Raw genomic sequence first — 18,558 nt, 5'->3', positions numbered from 1 at the left:
CTATGGAAACTTAATATTTCTCCATTCCAGGTAGCTGTTCTCTTGCACTATCCGTACCTCATATCTAGTCTGGTGTTTTTAAAAGCCTAGCTCTTGTATTGAGTTTTATTTATTCAGGTGGATTTTAAAGATGATGACCTTTTGTTAACTGTAGCCTATACGGAAAATCCATGCCTTGTGGCATTACAGGCAAGAGTGGTGCTGCTCTTGGAAAAGTGAACATTGGGTGGTCTGAATGTGTCCTGGGCGCCTGGAGTGAGTTTTTAGATTCTCTGACATAGACTCTTCTTCAGCTTGTGATTCGGATAGCTTTTCTTTCCCTCAGAAGGGAACTGTGTTCCTTAGACCTGAAACTGCTGGGAAAGTGAAACATCCTGTAGACTTACCTGTTTCTACCTGTACCACAGCAAGAAGTCTATGTGCCGCAGGACCCTGGGTCACCTGAGGAAGAAGAGATCAAGGAAAAGAAGCCTACCAGCCAAGGAAAGTCAAGTGGCAAGAAGGAAACATCTAAAAGAGATGGCAAGGAGAAAAAAGACAGAGGTGTGACAAAGGTAAGAAGACGTGTGAGTCTGCTGTCTTTTTACCAGATAATCACAGGTTAAAATGGAGTCATAGACAGAGGTGATCCAGGTTTGAGGCATAAAGTTGCTCAAAAAGTACTGTAATTACCTGGTGCAGGCAGTTCCTCTTGTCTTTTATGGACCCATGCTTACTCTCTCCCTTTCACATCTGTGAAAACTGTGGGGATAGTAGAACAAAGTACCTCAGCTCAATCCCTACCACCTCAGCACCACACGTTTTCATTTTCCCACATCCCCTTCTTAGTGCTTGCTTTGTATACACATTTCCATAGGTGTAATCCTTTATTCAGTTGCATTTTATTGTAAATATTTTTCCATGTTGATATAATATCCTTTACAAGTATTATTTTTAACACTTGCATTGTAAAAATCCACAGTAAAACTGTGCCTTTATTTTCTTCATCGTCTCTCTCTTTCTACTCTTACCTTGTCATAATGCAGCACCGAGCATTTTATTTATGTTTTTCCTTTTAAATTACTTCCTTATATTTAAGATCAAAGATGATGAACATTTTTACATCTCCTGATATAAAATTAAGTTATTTTCCAAAGAATTATATTGATTTACCCTGACACCAGTTATACGGTATTAAAAATGGATAAATTTATGGTTTAGTTTATAACTTACCTTTGTTTTACCTTCTATTATTGCTGTTTGTTTACGTATATATGTAGAGAGAGGATCTGTGTGTATAAAAATATAGAGAGCATATATATATGTGTGTGTGTATCTCTCATCTTAGACTTTAGAGTCATACAGTCTTAATGGGTGGATTCTGGTTCTGCCACTTAATCTTTCTAACCCTATTTCTAATCGTTTGTAAAATGAGGATATTAATGCCTATCTGGGAAGATTGTAGTAAAGGCTGAAGAAGATAGTGCATATGAATGCCTCATCTGGTGACACATAGTAATCACTCAGTGTATACTAAATGTTAATTTTTTTAAGGGTTCTGTATTTCAAAATCCCCGTAGCAACATTACAGATACTTTACAGACCACGAGGTTTGGAAAATCAGCCTCATTTCAAAGGGAGTAACTCTTAACCCAGTTTTTATGACTGAATATCATATAAGAATTACCTCTGGCTTTGATCAGTTTCAGGAAAATGCCAGTGAGGGGAAGTCTCCCCCAGAAGATGTATTTAAGAAGCCTCTGCCTCCAACTGTGAAAAAGGAAGAGAGTCCGCCTCCAGTAAGCCTCTCCTGATGGCCTGTGGTAGGGGTGGGGGTGCTTACAGGTGGGATGCCTCACCCCGGTATTGGTCTTTTAGCTCCGTCTGTCTCACCAACAAGAACTCCTCTTGAGTATAAGCATGAGGTAGACGTTCCTGGAATATTATTGGTGAATCAGAGGCGGTTTTCCGTCCTCTTTCTCTTACCTGCGTCATTCCCTCCAGGGAACACTTGGCCCTTATTAAGTTACAGTCTTGGTCCTGTTAACTTTTCTCCTCTGAATGACCAAGGAAGCCTGTTTCCCTGTTCCTGATGTTTCCTGCCTTTTGATGCTCCATGAGGATCCGTTAGATGTGGAGTGCATGAGTAGTCATCTTTGTAATTTGCCTGCCTGCCCAGAACGAGTGATGCTAACATTGGTACCCATTTTTTGGATGCCTTGAAGTGATAGTCTCAACCTAATCACAAGTGATTCTGAGTGAATACAGATATACAACAATAATGACCATATTTTATTACTATTATTATATTATTTTTAAATTTGATTGCTCATAGCCCAATGACCATGCGTCATTATTTAACAGTTCCAATAAGCTACTGGTAAATTCTCTCTGCATACTCTGCATTAGTAATTCAGCTCATTGTAGCATCTGTCAGAACCATGCCTTAGAGTTTACCTTACTCAGGAGCTGGGTCTGTCTACCTAAGTGCTTATCCTTCAGTTGCTTTTAGTCCCTCTCCTAAATCTCCTTTGCTACAGAGATTCCAGTGGCCTTAATGAAATCCAGTATAATTTGAAATCATCAGTAGCAGTATTATGATAGCTATCTTTCCTTCCCTCCATGGATCGTAGTGACTTAGAGGTGTTTGTTACCTCTTCCTCTGTGTAACTTGTAACTTCTTAGCTCTTTTCCTATGTTCTATGCCAATTCCCTCTTTTCCTTCTTTTGATAGAATAGCTCCTAAGGAAACCTCTCTGGCTTATCTCTCTGAGCAGGGAGCAGGGTTAAACTTGAGGCATGTTGCTTCACCTGGGAAATGAGCAGTGGATCATGGGGCCGTTTAGAACCCAGTTCTCATTCCAGCTAAAAGCAAAAAGAAATGAGATACCAAATATCAGAATATCCAGAAAACTGGCCCCAAAATACAGGTTGAGTTTGGCGTTAATCCCTGTCCTCCTTCTTCCAGCCTAAGGTGGTAAACCCACTCATTGGTCTCCTGGGTGAATACGGAGGAGACAGTGACTATGAGGAGGAGGAAGAGGAGGAGCAGACCCCTCCCCCGCAGCCTCGCATAGTGCAACCCCAGCAGCGAGAGGAGCTGACTAAAAAAGAGAACGAGGAAGACAAACTCACTGACTGGAATAAACTGGCTTGTCTGCTGTGCAGAAGGCAGTTTCCCAACAAGGAAGTTCTCATCAAACATCAGCAGCTTTCAGACCTGCACAAGGTATTAAGGGGAAGGGTTCCTGGCCTTTCAAACTTTTGAAACTTTGATGAGTATTGCAGGGAATGAATTGCTCCTGTACGTCTTGTTCATGAGTTGCTCTACATTTGGAGCTGTGCCCACCTTCAGAGAGCTTCAGTGTATAACCCAAGGCAGGCAGCACAGCTGTGGCTGAGACACCAAACACGAAGGGTGTGCTGAAGACGGGAGAAAGCGTAGTGAAGTAGGATGCTCATGCATTTGTTGTCTTAGCTCTGCCATTAGCCTAACAATTTAACCTCAGATAAACCCCTTCTCTTTGGTACTTGGTGCCTTACATGGTTTCATCCAGCTCTGATGCTGTGCAAAACCCTGGAAACCCATTGCTGTCTAGTCAGTTCTGACTCGTAGTAACCCTGTAGAACTGCCCCCATAGAGTTTCCAAGGAGCAACTGGTGGATTCGAGCTGCTGACCTTTGTTAGCAGCCGAGATCTTAACCATTATGCTACCAGGGCTCTTGACAGCATGCTGTTTTCCCCAGAGGTAGGTCAAATTCTGCCATCTCTTCACAATAGCTGTTCTTGGGGAGTCAAATTGATATACAGTGGCTCTCCCCTGCAGGCTGCTAACCAAATGGTCGAATCTACTAGTTGCTCCATAGGAGAAAGATGTGGCGATTTGTGTCCAGAAAGACTTGCAGCCTAAGAAACTGTATGAGGCAGTTCTACTCTGTCCTCTAGGGTCACTGTGAGTCAGAATCATCTCGATGGCAATGGGTTTGGTTTTTTGGTTTAACCAAGGAGCGAAATTATGGACAGATAAAGCCCCTAGATGAACCCATGTTCTCAGGATAGAGTAATTTGTTTCATACTTACTCTTCAGCAGATACTACAAGAGCAGGGGAGGGGATTGGATTTAGGCTTTCTCTCAATACAGAAGCCAAAGTCTTATGGAGCTAAAAAGTTGAGAAGCTCTGCTTTTGGTAGTATGCATACCTCTTCTCTCCGCTGCCTCTGAGGAGGCTCTGCAAAGCTTCTGGGACTCTGCTAAGATACTCCTGACAGTCCCTGGAACAGACTAGTTGCCAAATCCCTTTGACCTTCTGTGATTCTCAGTCATCAGACTGACATATTTGAGTTTCTGCTTTCTAGAGAAAATGCTGGTAAATAACTAAGGAGATAAAAGATAGTTGTCAGAAAGAAGGAGCCAGAGATCTGGTGAATCCACAAACTGAATTAGCCCTAGGACAGTGGGAAATGGACTGTAGCACTTTTCCTTTCCTTGGAGTGATGCAGTGCAAAGAATCACCTCACCATACAATAGCTGCTATGGGCTCCTAATCTGTGTGACAAGCTAGCATTAGAACCTGGGCTCCCACTGGTAAGCCTAAAGCAAGATCAGTTGGGAATTGTTGCTTGTAGGGTACAGGGATTATTTAGGAGGGTGGGTCAGTGAAAAGAACTAAGTACCTAAAGCAGCCATCAGGAAAAGTCTAGAGGCATTTCTAGGACCTGTTTTTTTTTTTAGATCTGTACTCATAGAACCCCTCTCTTCTCAGCAAAACCTGGAAATCCACCGGAAAATTAAACAGTCTGAGCAGGAGCTAGCCTATCTGGAGAGAAGAGAACGGGAGGTAAACCTTGGTAACCTGTTACTCTCTTGACCCCAACTCCTTTTGCCTCCTGGTGTAGAGTTTACAGGCTATGCTAACTCTTCCTCACAGGAAGACAGAGAACAAAGAAGCCCCAAAGGTGGTGTATACATTTCTCAAAACTCATCAAACACTACATTAAAATGGGTGCATTTTATTGTTTGTAAGCTATACCTCGGTAAAGTTGATGTTAAAAAACATGGCATTGGGTTCTCCAGGTGGGCCCAATAAATAGCAGTCCTTTTTCTCAGCTTTTGAATCAATTGAGAAAATCAAGGAGTAGCATGGAGTGTTGTCGGGAGGGTATTGGCTAGGGTTGCTGAAAGACAAGTTTGAGGGAGTAGCTTAACGTGACAGCCAAATGAACTTGCTACCTAGACTACACAATTAGGCAGACACACCTGCCTGATCACAGCTTGGGGGAGGTCTTCTGTGATGGTGAAGAACCTGCCTGTTGGAGAGCCTGCCTCTCAGTGGAGGATAAAACAGCTGAGTCAAGCATGTCAGCTTATTCTTCCCAGTTTATTGGAGAAGTCACTGGTTTCTCAAGAACAGTGCATGAAGGGGCAAAAGATTCCAGTAGTTAGACCAGTTGAGCTCCCTTCATATTGAAAGAAATAGCAGAAATGGGTTAAAGCCTCCACATCCCTGCCCCTTGCCAAAGGGAAGCTCAGGTCTGCTCTTCTGCTTACCAACAGGGTAGGTTTAAAGAAAGAGGAAATGATCGCAGGGAAAAGCTCCAATCTTTTGATTCTCCAGAACGGAAACGGATTAAATACACCAGGGAAACTGACAGGTAAGCCTGGAATCTTCACTCAACCTAGGCCTGAAGGCCTAATGGTGAAATCATCTCCCTCTCCAGCTGTACTACTGCTTTGTCCCTTGGGGAGATAAGGTTAGCAGAAACAGGTTCTGACAACTCCTTGAGCATGAGGTCCACCCCAGCCTTTTAACTACCTGTTTTTACACAGGGAATGTGTGTGTAAAGATTGGCTGGCTGGTTCAGCTGCCCAGAGTCAGGGCTGGAGTGGCCATAGTCCGGAACCCTTTCTTTCCTCATTGGTAATGCTGTACCCTCCTATAGGGCTGATAAGAACGTAACACTTCTGGGATTTTTTTCTAGCGAACCTCCATTCTCACACAAGGGTGCTGAATCCACAGTTGGTGCTGATACAGACATGTGATCTCAAGCCTCCTGTGCTTATTTCCAGTCAGACAGTTCCCAAGTGGTGAGCCCAGAGTTAGGTAGAATCTGTTGATAACCCACTGCATGCAGGCACTACACTAAGTGTAAGGAATACTTAGGTATATGAGATCTAGATCATCTTTGAGCACAGAATATGGAAGGCTTAAGTGATGCTGTGTCTCCTAGGACAAACATAGAGATCCAGTGGGGAAGGGGAGAACATTTCAATTAGCGGGAACTACATACACCGTGGATGAAAGGGAGAGCACTCCAGACACATTTGAGGAGTTGCAAGTAGCTTGATTGGGCTGAAGGTTGGGGGTATGGTCCAGCAGGCGGGGCTGGTTTGTGAAGCTCATACACCTCGAACGACATGCTGTCATCTTGAATACCATGCTAAGACTATTTTAAAGGCAGTGGTGGCTCATGGAATGATTTTAAGCCGGGTAGAGATCATAGCTTCACATTTTGGAGAGACTAGTAACCGTGGGGAGGACAAATTTGTAGAGAAACTAGTTGAGGCAGTTTTGGTTGTGATTCATTCAAGGGAGAGAGCGTGATTACCTGAGGGAAGGCTGTGAGTATGGGAAGGAGAGTGGTTTAGAGAAAGTTATCTAATTCACCAGTCTTGGTGGTGAGTTAGTTGTCTAGGGAGAGGGAGAAGTCACTGATGATGCCCTGGTTTCTAGTGGGTGACCAGGAGGATGGTAACAGGCAATAAAGGCCTTGAAAGGAAGAAACAGGCAATGAGAGAGTGTAGAACAGGAGGAGGAGGTGTGATAGTTCACAATGAGAGGACTTCAGTAGGTTTACATTTTGATGAGCCAAAGAACCAGTAACCAGAGGAGTTTGTACCTGTGGGAAAGGGGGAATGATTGAGGAAGCAAGGCCCCGAAGGAGGCTGGACAGGGTCTAGAGCTCTGGCATCCCAACTGACTTGACCACAGCCCACAATAAGATATATTTTTGTTTCATGGCCCAGTAATCAAGTGTGTGTGTGTGTGTGTGTGTGTGTAAAAGTCTTCATGAAATAATAACTTTCTTACTATGTGAAATTAATTCTGTTATTTCTATTCTAATCTAGTCTATTTTCATTTTTAAGAAGTGCTAGGGTGGGACTACCGAATTGCTAAAACAACCTGTTGGGGCATTTTTTGTAATTTGACAGACACTCAAGTAAGGCAAAGGTGCCTTAGGAGTCAACCATAGGCAGGAGGAAAAAGGCTACCTTAACCCCCAGTCAGTGGGTCAAGGCTTAGGCTGGATGCAGATAAAAGACCCTTCTCCATTCTCGGCATCCTTCACAAGCACTTCTTCTGGCTTTGCTCCTTCTCGGTTTTCTTTCCTGCTCCTCTTCCTTTTCTGGGTAAATCCAGGTGTTCACCAAGACTCTGCCCTCGGTGCTCCTTTGTTCTTGCTGCTGTACCCTCTGACCTGGACTGTGTAAAAGACCTGTCACCAACAAGCTAACAAATCCTGTGGTTCTGTCCCCATCCCAAACCAGATGTATGTTTTCTGAGCTCTCAGTCTGTTTTTCCATTTGCCTCCTGGGAATCTCCTCTTGGAGTCCAGACCTGCTAAACCTCTTAGGTTTGTATTTCAGATAAGTGACATCATAGCATCACTGCATACCTGGTCTGACCCAGTCCTCCTCCTTTCTCTCCTATATCCACTAAGTGGCAAATCCCTAGTTAGTTTCCTTGCCCCCCATTCTAGCTTGCTTCCACACTGGGCTTTTTACTTCCAGTTTTTACTTGCTCTGTTTTTCAGTTCATTCTCTGCCCTGCCACCAAAGCCTTTGTAAGCAGAAATCTGATCCTGTCACTCACCTCTCGTGCTCGTATACCTTGCCTAGAGGGAAGCCTGGGCTCCAGAGTTTCTTTGCCTGAAAGATGAAGTCCAGAGGCATGATTTGCCTTGTTCGTCCAGGCTTTTCACAGTCTGGCCCCAGGCATCCTTACCTTCTTCAGTTCCTCCCACTCCTTTCCTGGACAGATCGTGTTCTTTCATTCCTTCTTGCCCCTGTCCCCATTTCTTCCCACTCTTTTTCCTGCTCACAAACTCATTTGTCAAGACCCAATTCAGATGTACCCTCTTGTTGGAATTCCTTCATCTTTGGTAATGTGCTTCAGAGTTTGTGTTCCCACTGCAGATACCCACTGTTCTGAACATCCTTCCCCACAAACAGGACCAAGTCTTGGTCATCTCTGTATCCCCAGGACAAAGCCCAGTACATAGTTCGCAGGCACTCCAGAGGTGTCGTTTAATATACCTTGTAGGAGGCAAATCTGAACCAAGAGAACAGAGGTTTTTATTAGGCTCACAAGTAGGTCACTTTGAAAGCGATGGTATCTAAGTATGTCTGCTTCTTTTGCAGTGATCGTAAACCTGTGGGTAAAGAAGGTATCGACAGTAGCAGCAAAGGAGGCTGTGTCCAGCAGGCCAGTGGCTGGAGGAAGGGTACAGGCTTGGGATATGGCCAGCCTGGCTTGACTTCAGCAGAGGAGGTGAAATGGTTTCCATCTTGTTGGGGGTGGCATGAACCTTGAATATGCTTTTAACTTCTCTCATTCCGTGGCCTAGGGCAGTGTAGCTGGGCTTTTTCCACTGAGAGTATAGGATATGAAAGCATAGGAGTCTGCTGTCTGTCTTCATTACTGTGTCATAGCTAAGCATGTGCAGTTTGGTTGGCCGTCGTGAGAGGGAGGAAGAAGTTAGAAAGGGGCTCCCCTTATTCTTAAAGAGCAAGCATGGGCAGTGTGGGATTCAGGCAGATTGAGACTGAAGAATTGTTTGGTAGAAAGGACCAGGAAACCAGCAACAGAGGTGATAGCTAAAATTTGAGGAACATAAAGCTAAAGCTAGTCTGGGTTTCCAGGAAAGACTTTGCCCCTCATATTTCAAGAAGAACCTCTAGAGAAGATCATAAGGGAGAGATTGGTTTCTCTCTTTCCTACAGACTTTCTCGTATCTTTGATATTGAAGCCTATATCCTGTATTCATGGTGTCACCATTCCGTTTACTCATCTTGGGTATTTGTGTAGTAATTAAACATTTCAAAAATTTCTCCTATAGGAGAGTAATTGGGAGTGTGTAGCAAGGTGTATATGTGTTTTTGTGTGAGACACTTGATTTGTAAACTTTCACTTAAAGCACAATTTAAAAATTATTTAAAAAAAAAAAAATGCTCCTATATCCTGATCTTTATTGGTCCAGAAATGCTTGCGACCAAAGACCAGCCCCGAGGCTAGTTAATACATAGGGCCCACTTCACTGTTTGTCTTTGTTTTTCAGAATGAAGGCCGAGTGAAGGGGCCCAATGTGGGGACCCCAGGAAGAACTAGCAAGAGACAGTCCAACGAGACTTACCGAGATGCTGTGAGGAGAGTCATGTTTGCTCGGTATAAAGAACTCGATTAAAAAATGGAGACCAGTCCCACAGGACACAACCTCCTTCTTGTTTTGTTTGTCCGTCTCCTTTTGTTTTGTTACTGTTCTTGCTGCTAGAACTTTTTTAAATAAACTTTTTTTCAATGTGATAATTTTTTGTTAAATTTTTCTCCCAAAGATGGGTGGGAGATGAAGCTGATGGTGGGAAAGAGGGAGTACCTTGATATGGGTTATTGGCATTAATGCTGAAATGGCACCAAGTAGTACACTGTGCCCTGCTGTCAATGTGAGTGGTTGGGTTGCAGTGACCTTTGAACCCTAGCTTTTGTGAATGCTGTCAGATTTTTTTAAATTATTTTTCTAGTCTTAACAGTGAAAATAGCATCTCTTTATTGTTTGTTTTTATTTCTTTGATAACTGCTGGGGTTGAACATGTTTCCGTGTTTGGTTTACTACTCATTAGACCTTTGAAAGTCCTCTTCTGACATCCCTATTGTTATGGGGGCAGTGGGACAACTTTTCCTGAGTGCCTGCTGAGTGCTCAGTGCTTTTACACATTGTGATCATGGCGTAGTAGGCTTAACCATTCCCTTGCAGCCACTGCCCGAGCTCCTCCTCCCTTCGTAGCTAAAACTCTCTAGAGGTGTTTGTGCCCTCTTTCTCAGTTTCCCCACCATCATCACGCATACCATTTTGCAGAATTTCCTTCAAGGTGAGGTTTTTTTTTTTCTCTTTGCAATTAAAAGGACCGTATTCTGTGAACCTATTATATGTATATTTTCCAGATAATTCCTCAAGGTAACGTTACAGTAGTGAGAACTGTACTTTGCAGTTGTCTCAGGAAAAATGTTTCTTAAGAAGAGAACTGAGTGTTTAGAAGAGCATCTTGATGGTGTAAATTTTTCTCTAAAGGGCCAAAAAGTCAATATTTTGGGCTTTGCGGGTTAGATGATCTCTGTCACAACTACTTAGCTCTGCTGTTGTACAGAAGCAGCCATAGGCCACACATAAACAAGTGGTTGTGCTCCAGTAAAACTTTATTTATAAAAAGGGATAGCAGGCTGGATTTAGTTGGCCAACCCCTGGTCTAAGAGCATGATCTAGATACAGAAAGGCAGGACTAAGGATTGAATTGTACTCTTAAAAAAGAGAAGGAATCTTTGGCATTTTTGGAGGGAGATGGGTGGGGCAGTGAGGAGTGGGAATATGCCAAGGGGAAAACGTGGCCAGTGAGATATTTCTAGCAACAGGAATGACAAATGTGTATTAAATTGTTTACCATGCCCAGATATAATCCTTTTCTCTTAACCTTTAATAAACTTGTTCGCCCCTCAAAAAGGAAAAGAAAACCAAAAAAAAAAAAATGAGAGCACATTGGCTTGGAATTGAGAGCCTCAGGGGGTCTGGGCTAGCTACAGCTAGTGCAGCCTTGCAGAAGATGGGCCATTTGAGCTGCTCAGCCCCAGACAGGTGCACTTCAAGAGTCCTTCTGGCTCTGATCGATGCTCTGCAGGTGCATTCGTGGTGGTCTTCTATCTCATTACTTTCTGTCTGCCCTTCACTGTGTAGGTCAAAACCCTTTTTGGAATGTGGTCCAGTTTTGTACTGAACCCAACAGTCTAGGTTTTTCTTCTAACCCTGTGTCACCCTGCTGGGCCTAGAGTGAGCTCTGGGATACATTCTTGAAGACTCCTGTAGAGGATACTTAGTTGGCCCAGGCTATTGGCAGCTCAGCAGAGGTACCATCAAATTATTAAGTGTTAATTCTATAAATGTTTTGAGAGCCTTCTCTGTTTCTCACTGGGGTTTATAGTAAGGTCACTGTTTGTCTCTGTGTCTGTGGGACTCTGTCCACTGGGGAAGATGGATATTGAACAATTATTGACGTGATGGGAGCCTTGAGGAAGAAGTGCAGCAAGCTATTAAGATGGCATGATACAGACTTGACCTTGTTTGATGGCAGCAGCGTCTTTCCTGAAGGAAGTGTTTAAGCTCAGACCTCAGAGACTGAATTGGCCCATTGCCTAGTTTTTTTCCTACTTTGGTCTTAAAAGTTTAATAAGAGATTTTGCTGTTGCAAATAAGGTCTAAAGTAGGAGTGGGTGTATAAAAAGTGTGTCACCCTATGATGTCCTTGGTAGTTCCTTGAGGCCTTTGATCAGAAGGCCAGCTACATGAGGGCAGGGATCTTGGGTTGTTTTCTTCACTACTGTATAACTAGGGCCTGGCACCGGGTGTAACATGGTAGGTGCTTAATAAATGAGTTAATAATGCTGAGCTCATATGCCTATGGGAAATATTTGTTTAAATTTAGATTGTATATCTATTTCAGTTCATCAAAACCCATCTGTGAGAGAAGAAATTAGTTTATTGTACAGGTAAGAGTTCTTTCATCAATCTTGTTTCTTTATATTCTGTAGCAGTGATTTCCAGCCTGGGACCAAAACATGTGAACCAGTTTTTTATTTTGCCGAATGGTGGGAGATTTTTTTTTTTTTTTAAGACCTGTAATCATTTTATCCAAAAAAAAAAACTTTTTTACATCAAAAGAGTTTATTCTATATTGAACATACATGGCTTCATTAAAACACAAACCAAAAAAAAAAAAAACCCTCATTGTCTTTGTTTTTCTTAGTGAGGGGACTTGTTACGCTTTTCCAGACCCATATCAGCCCCCATACAGATGTTTGGGAGTACAACTCAAGCACAACAGCTTTTCCTTGAGGTGCTTGAGCACCAGGGCCGTGTCCACACAGAATTAGCAGCCAGAGGCAGTTTGGAGGATGGCACTTCCCTCTGGATGAAGGCCATCCTTTTTTCTAGGGGCCTCCCTGAAGTTTGTTTTAGGAATGATTTTGTGCCATTTATGAACAGCCATATACCTTTTATAGCTGGTAATGAGACCAGCTCAGCAAGCAGTGAAGGGCTGCTCAGAAGTGCTTGTTGAACTGCTTTGGGGAACAAGATAGTCAACTGCTTTTCGCTGTTCAGTCTAGTGGGTTCTGGATTCTTGACATCTGCATCATCCACTGTTTAACTTTTTTCTTTAAAGAGTTGAGTGCCTTCTGTGGTCAGATACATGAACTTTTTTCTGATTATAAAAGGTTTACATATATATACTTCAAAGTTGTGTACTCCCTTTATAGATAGACAAGTGATACAGATGAAAAAGTAGAAGTTTGTATAGATAGAAAAGTAGGCGAAAATACACATATATATACATACCAAACCAAACCCGTTCCTGTTGAGTCAATTCTGACTCATAGCAACCCTATAAAAACCCGCTGTCATCCAGTTGATTATGGCTCATAGTGACCCTATAGGACAGAGTAGAACTGCCCCAATAGAATTCCCAAGGAGCGCCTGGTGGATTTGAACTGCCAACTCTTTGGTTGGCAGCCATAGCCCTTAACCACTACACCAGAGTAAAACTGTCCCATAGGGTTTCCAAGGCTGTAAATCTTTACAGAAGCAGATTGCCACACTTATATCCCATGGGGTGGCTGGTGGGTTCAAACCACCACCCTTTCAGTTAGCAGCCAAGCTCTTTAACCACTGCACGGCCAGGGTTTATATGTGCATACAGGTAGAGAAAATAAATTACCTATCATTCCAGAATGCAAAGAGATTTCTACGTTTCCATCTAGTGTCATGTGTTAGTTTCTATAAAAATGGTGTGGCAGAGGCGTCTGATTTCTAACTTCGTGAGCGGGAGAGAATCAGCATCAACAGCCCAAGGCTGAATCCTGTGAAGGGGAGATCAGATATAACTCCTCTCTCCAAACTTTTACCAATTTCAACACCAGCTGTCCCTCCGTGGTTCTCTCTTCTTCTCTGCTGGATTCAATAATTCGTTGCAATGGCCACATAGAACTCACACAATATGATTATGGGGTTAGGGAAGTAATGGGGTACAATTCAGGATCAGAAATGACTCAGGATACAATGCTTTGATCAGGGCAACCTCCTCTCAGCCCTGCCTGCAAGCAGGCCTCTGGCTCTTGGCCTCTTGGCCTCACGGCCTCGCCTCTGCCCTGCTCAGGAAAGTGTTAACAAAGCTCCTAGTTCTTGAGTCAGCAAGCCTTATCGCAGCTGCCTCCCATTGGTTTCCTGGTTCCTGTCATCTTGTGCAGCTATCACTTGCTACTGCTGTGCCGCCATCTTTGACTGTCTTCAGTGTCCTGTTTCCTGCGTTTAGAAAGTTCTCAGCACAGGGACCCTGGATCCAAAGGATGCCCACCGCTCCTGTCTCCTCTTGGTAGTAGTCAGGTCGCCTACCCCCCACCTCTGGAGTGGCTCATTTTAAGCCTGGTGGGGTAGCAAAAACTGACCAATTCCCTTGTTAGGGTTCCATACACCTTATTTGCATGGTCCCACCTCCATAAGGGTGCCATGTGCCTTATTTGTATTATTAACAAGCTATCTGTCATGAACTGTGTCCCCAAAAAAATATGTGTCAACTTGGTTAGGCCATGATTCCCAGTATTGCGTGGTTGTCCTCCATTTTGTGATTGTAATTTTATGTTAAAGAGGATTAGGATGGGATTGTAACACTGTTACTAAGGTCCTGTTCCTGAGCCAGTATAAAGGGAGTTCCCCTGGGGTGTGGCCTGTACCACCTTTTATAAGAGATAAAAGGAAAGGGAAACAAGCAGAGAGTTGGGGACCTCATACCACCAAGAAAACAGTGCCAGGAGCAGAGCGCGTCCTTTGGACCCAGGGTCCCTGCATGGAGAAGCTCCTAGTCCGGGGCGGGGGAAGACTGATAAGAAGGCCAGCAGAGAGAGAAAGCCTTCCCCTGAAGCTGACCCCCTGAATTTGGACTTTTAGCCTACTTTACTGTGGAGAAGTAAATTTCTCTTTGTTAAAGCCACCGACTTGTATTTCTGTCGTAGCAGCACTAGATGACTAAGACATTATCCAGTCCCCCTTGGTGGGCCACAAGCACCTTATTTGCGTAGTCCAAGTAAGTTATAAGACTATGGTGAGAAACGCCATATAAAAGCGATCCATCACACCACAGTTACCCAAAGAGTTTCCAATGTCAGACATTTAATGCCCTTGATATGGAAGAATAAGCCATAGTTAGGAACACGTTTAAAAATGCTTTTCCAAGAAAAAGATCTTATGGAACAGTTGAAACTCCTGATTTGGAATCTTTTCACTGTTTTTCTTTCACTTCTTGAGAGGTTTCTTCTTATCTAGAAAGAAAGGGAAGAGAGCAGTATAGGTGTGGTTTTCCATGACATCTTTCTGCCCTGTCATGGTCTAGTTTTTCAATCTGTGTGACCTGAAAAATCACTTATTAAAATAATTTAAATAATAAATTATTAAGTTGATAAAGTTATATTTATAAAATCATAAATGTATATAATGTCAGAGGGCAAATTATACTAGCTGGATGCATAAGAAAACCACCAATCTCACTGACCAGTCAGGGTCCAAAACATCCAAGGGTCCTTACTTCTTTACACCACAAATGTTAAACTTTCAGCTTTGGTAGTAGATTCATTTGCCCATCACATATTTATTGAGTGCCTACTATGTGCTACGTACCAGTAGAGGCACTAGCAATATAGTTGTGAACTAAATTGCAGTGCAATGGGTCACTTTTATGTGGCCTTCCTTGCCATGGTCTTGTAACGCCTACCCAAGTGTTTGGGTGGGACTGTGCAAATAAGATAATTGTGACCCACCAAGGGGATTGGTCAGTTTTGCCATTCCACTGGGCTCGAAATTTCCCAGTGGCAGGAAAGAGAGGACCCCACCACCACCAAGGAAAGACAGCCAGGAGCCAGCATGTCCTTTGGACTCAGGAATCTGTACTGAGAAGCTCCTGGAACCAGGAGAAAGCTGTAACACTGAAGGCAGCAAGAAGCAGTGGCAGAGACCTGACAGCTGAAACCCGGAGGCAGGAGATAGAGTCTTGGGCTTCCCAACCCACAGAGAGAGAAAACAGAGTGCCTTCAGGCAGAGGATGAGGGCCAGGAGAAGAGTGCCTGCGAGCATGTCTGGGAAGAGGCTGTCTTGTTGGAAGGACTGTATCCTGAGTGTTCCTGAGCCTGAATTGTAACTGTTACTTTCCTAATAAACCCCATAATCATGAGTATTGTCTGTGAATTCTATGTGGCGATTGCAATGAATTATCCAACCCAGCAGAGAAGTAGCCAGTGCCACGGAAGGGAGGGTTGGTGTCAGAATTGATAAGAAAAGGTTGGAGAGGAGGCATGTCTGACCTCTGCCTCATCGGAATCCACCTTGGGCTGTTGATCTTGATTCTTCTTCCCCCTTGTGAAGTTAGAGGAGGTCAGATGTCGCCCCACACCATTTTTGCATAAGTAAACAGACAAAAGTCCTGCTCTCCTGGAGTTTACATTCTAGTGGCTGAGGGCCCAGACTGAAACCAAATTTACTGTGGTCATGTGCTCCATAACATCCATTTGGGCAACATTCAGCTGCATGTACAATCGTGCTCCTGTAAGGTTATAATACCCAAAAAAAAATCAAACCACACCCATTGCCGCCGAGTCGATTCAGACTCACAGGCACCCTTATAGGGCAGAGTAGAACTACCCCATAGGGTTCCCAAGGAGCAGCTGGTGGATTTGAACTGCCAACCTTTTGGTAAACAGCCATAGCTCTTAACCACTGTGCCACCAGGGCTCCAAGGTTATAATAGAGTCCAGAAGTCCCAATCAGAGAATGGGACAATGGGACGTGGCAAATGTAACTGGACATAGCGAATGCAGCAGCTTTCTACACGCAACATGTGTACCTCATGTCTCTTGTATACAAAACGATTGTGCTGCCAGGAGTATAATGGTTGTGGTGCAGTGAATTACTTAACATGGCCCTTCTAGCCCATAGTTTTTGTAACTCTCACCAAATGATTGGGTGGAATTATGCAAATGAAGTACTTGTGGCCCACCCAGGGAGTTGGATAGCTTGCTATTAATGTAAATAAGGTGCATGGCACCCTTGTGGGGCGTGGGACCATGCAGATAGGTGTATAGAACCCTAACAAGGGGATTGGTCAGTTTTGCCATCCTGCTAGGTTTAAAAGAGAGCCAATCCCAGAGCAGAGGGGGAACTAACTATCACCAAGAAGAGGCAAGAGCCAAGTTCATCCTTTGGACTCTGTATCCCTGCCCTGAGACCCTCCTAGAACCAGGAGACAGAGAGAACTGTAACATGGGAGAGAAGGCGGTGAGAAGCAGTCACAGAGAAACAGTGGCAGCAGAGGCAGCAGAATCAGGGCACCAGCAGGAGACAGCATGGTGAGCTCCCAGCCCACAGAATGAGAAAGTTGAGTGCCTTTGCACAGGAGGTTTGCTGGCCGAGTGGGGTGCCTCTGGTGCCGTGCCAGAGCTATGCTTGCCAACTCAGAGCAAGAAAGCTGAGCACCTTTGGGCTGAGGCTTACTGGCAGAGTGGGGTGGCTCTGGGCACTTTTGGCAGAGCTAAAGAGATTTGTAAGACTTGCCCAAGTAGGGCAGAGGCCAGGTCAAGGGGCTGAGGGCCAGAGAGAGGCCTGCCTGTGGGTATGGCTGAGAAGAGTCTGTCCTAATCGAAGAACTGTATCCTGAATTGTAACCTGTTACTTCCCTAATAAACCCCATAACTGTGAGAATGATCTCTGAGTTCTGTGTGGCCATTGCAATGAATTCTTGAACCCAACAGAGAAGTAGAGAGTCTCATGGGAAGGACGGTTGGTGTCAGAATTGGTAAGAAGGTTGAAGAGGAGGCATGTCTGACCTCTGCTTCATAGCAGTCAACCTTAAACTGTTGATCTTGACTCTCCTTCCCCCCTTGTGAAGTCAGAGGAGGTCAGACACCTCCTCCGCCACACCATTTTTACAATGGTACAGGACATATATAACCTGTGATACCTATGTCTTGATAATCATAATAAATGCCTATGTTGCTGGCTTCTGTATGTACTGTACTTTCTATTGGTATTTTAATGTGAATTTTCCCTACTTACAAATAAAAAAGTTTACCTTATAACAGCGTATGCTTTGACTCATAGACAGCAGCATCCAATCTCGTGTATTATGCATGTCTTGAGTATTGTAGCATTACCTATTTAATTTTCTTTAAAAAATGTGCTTACCGTGAAGTGCGTCGTGGCTCCCAAAAACAGCAAAACCAATCCTGGTGATAGCAGCAGCAAAAGGCAAAAGAGAAGTATTGATTTGGAAGTGAAACAAAAAGTTATTAAACACATGGAGGTAGAAAATCAGTGAATGTTATTGCTTGCAATTTAGGTAGGTTTGTACAACATCTGAATCACATAACATCCTATTGCACAGAATGTATCATGGATATTAAGGGACACATGCCTGTAGTTCATATCCCAGCTCCACCACTATTAGCTATGTGACTTGTTTTTGTAAAACTAGTAATGATGGCTTTAACTAGGGTGGACAGCAGTGGAGGCAGCTAGAAGTTGTTGAATTCTGGGTATCTTGGAGGTAGAGTCTACAGGTTTTCTGGCAAATTAAGTGTGAGAAAAAAGGAGTCATAGATGACTCTTACGGTTTTTGTCCTCAGTCAACTGGAAGCGGGGAGTTGCCATTTTTTTACTGAGCTAGGGAAATCTATGGAGGGAGACATATTGGGTTCGGCTGTGTTAACTTTGAGATGCCAATTCAACTTCCAAGTAGTAACTGTTAAATTGTTGCCGTTGTGTGCCATCATGTCAATTCTGAATCATAGCGACCCTATGTGACAGAGTAGGCTGTAATCTTTATAGGAGCAGATCACCAGAGTCGCTGGTGAGTTCGAACCTCTGACCTTTGGGTTAGCAGCCCAGAGTTTAACCATTGTGCGATCAGGGCTTCTTAAGTGTTAAATTAACGCTGGAAAATTACTTTCCAGAGCCCTTTCCTTAGAGATGGAGCCCTGGTGGCGCAGTGGTTGAGAGGTCGGCTGCTAACCAAAAGGTCGGCAGTTTGAATCCACAAGCAGCTCCTTGGAAACCCTATGGGACAGTTCCACTTTGTCCTATAGGGTCGCTGTGAGTCGGAATCAACTCGACGGCAGCGAGTTAGGTTTTTTTCCTTAGAGATTATCAATGGAAAGGGGCCCAGACACTCTGAAAACCTGGCTTCAAGAATTGTCTTTATTTTCATACACCTCAGTTTT

At 43.8% G+C, this 18,558-nt stretch overlaps 1 protein-coding gene across 3 annotated transcripts in view; it reads left to right on the top strand.

The window, feature by feature from the left end:
- RBM6 (RNA binding motif protein 6) overlaps positions 1-18,379 on the top strand; it is a 114,519-nt gene extending 96,140 nt beyond the window's left edge. For 2 of the 3 annotated variants that reach the window (XM_010589785.3, XM_010589784.3), the window contains 7 exons: positions 408-554; positions 1,683-1,778; positions 2,948-3,208; positions 4,744-4,818; positions 5,535-5,632; positions 8,400-8,529; positions 9,317-18,197. In XM_010589785.3, the coding sequence (XP_010588087.1) occupies positions 408-554; positions 1,683-1,778; positions 2,948-3,208; positions 4,744-4,818; positions 5,535-5,632; positions 8,400-8,529; positions 9,317-9,442 (933 nt within the window). In that variant the 3' untranslated portion in view covers positions 9,443-18,197. Of the gene's footprint in view, positions 1-407; positions 555-1,682; positions 1,779-2,947; positions 3,209-4,743; positions 4,819-5,534; positions 5,633-8,399; positions 8,530-9,316 lie in introns of all 3 variants that reach the window. The other variant, XM_023547677.2, reaches the window with a different exon arrangement.
- The last annotated feature ends 179 nt before the right edge of the window (positions 18,380-18,558 follow it).

Source organism: Loxodonta africana, chromosome 22 (genome assembly GCF_030014295.1).
Source record: "Loxodonta africana isolate mLoxAfr1 chromosome 22, mLoxAfr1.hap2, whole genome shotgun sequence".
NCBI lineage: Eukaryota > Metazoa > Chordata > Mammalia > Proboscidea > Elephantidae > Loxodonta > Loxodonta africana.
Note: the sequence above shows the minus strand (reverse complement) of the source record. Positions and strands in the feature narration are given on the sequence as shown.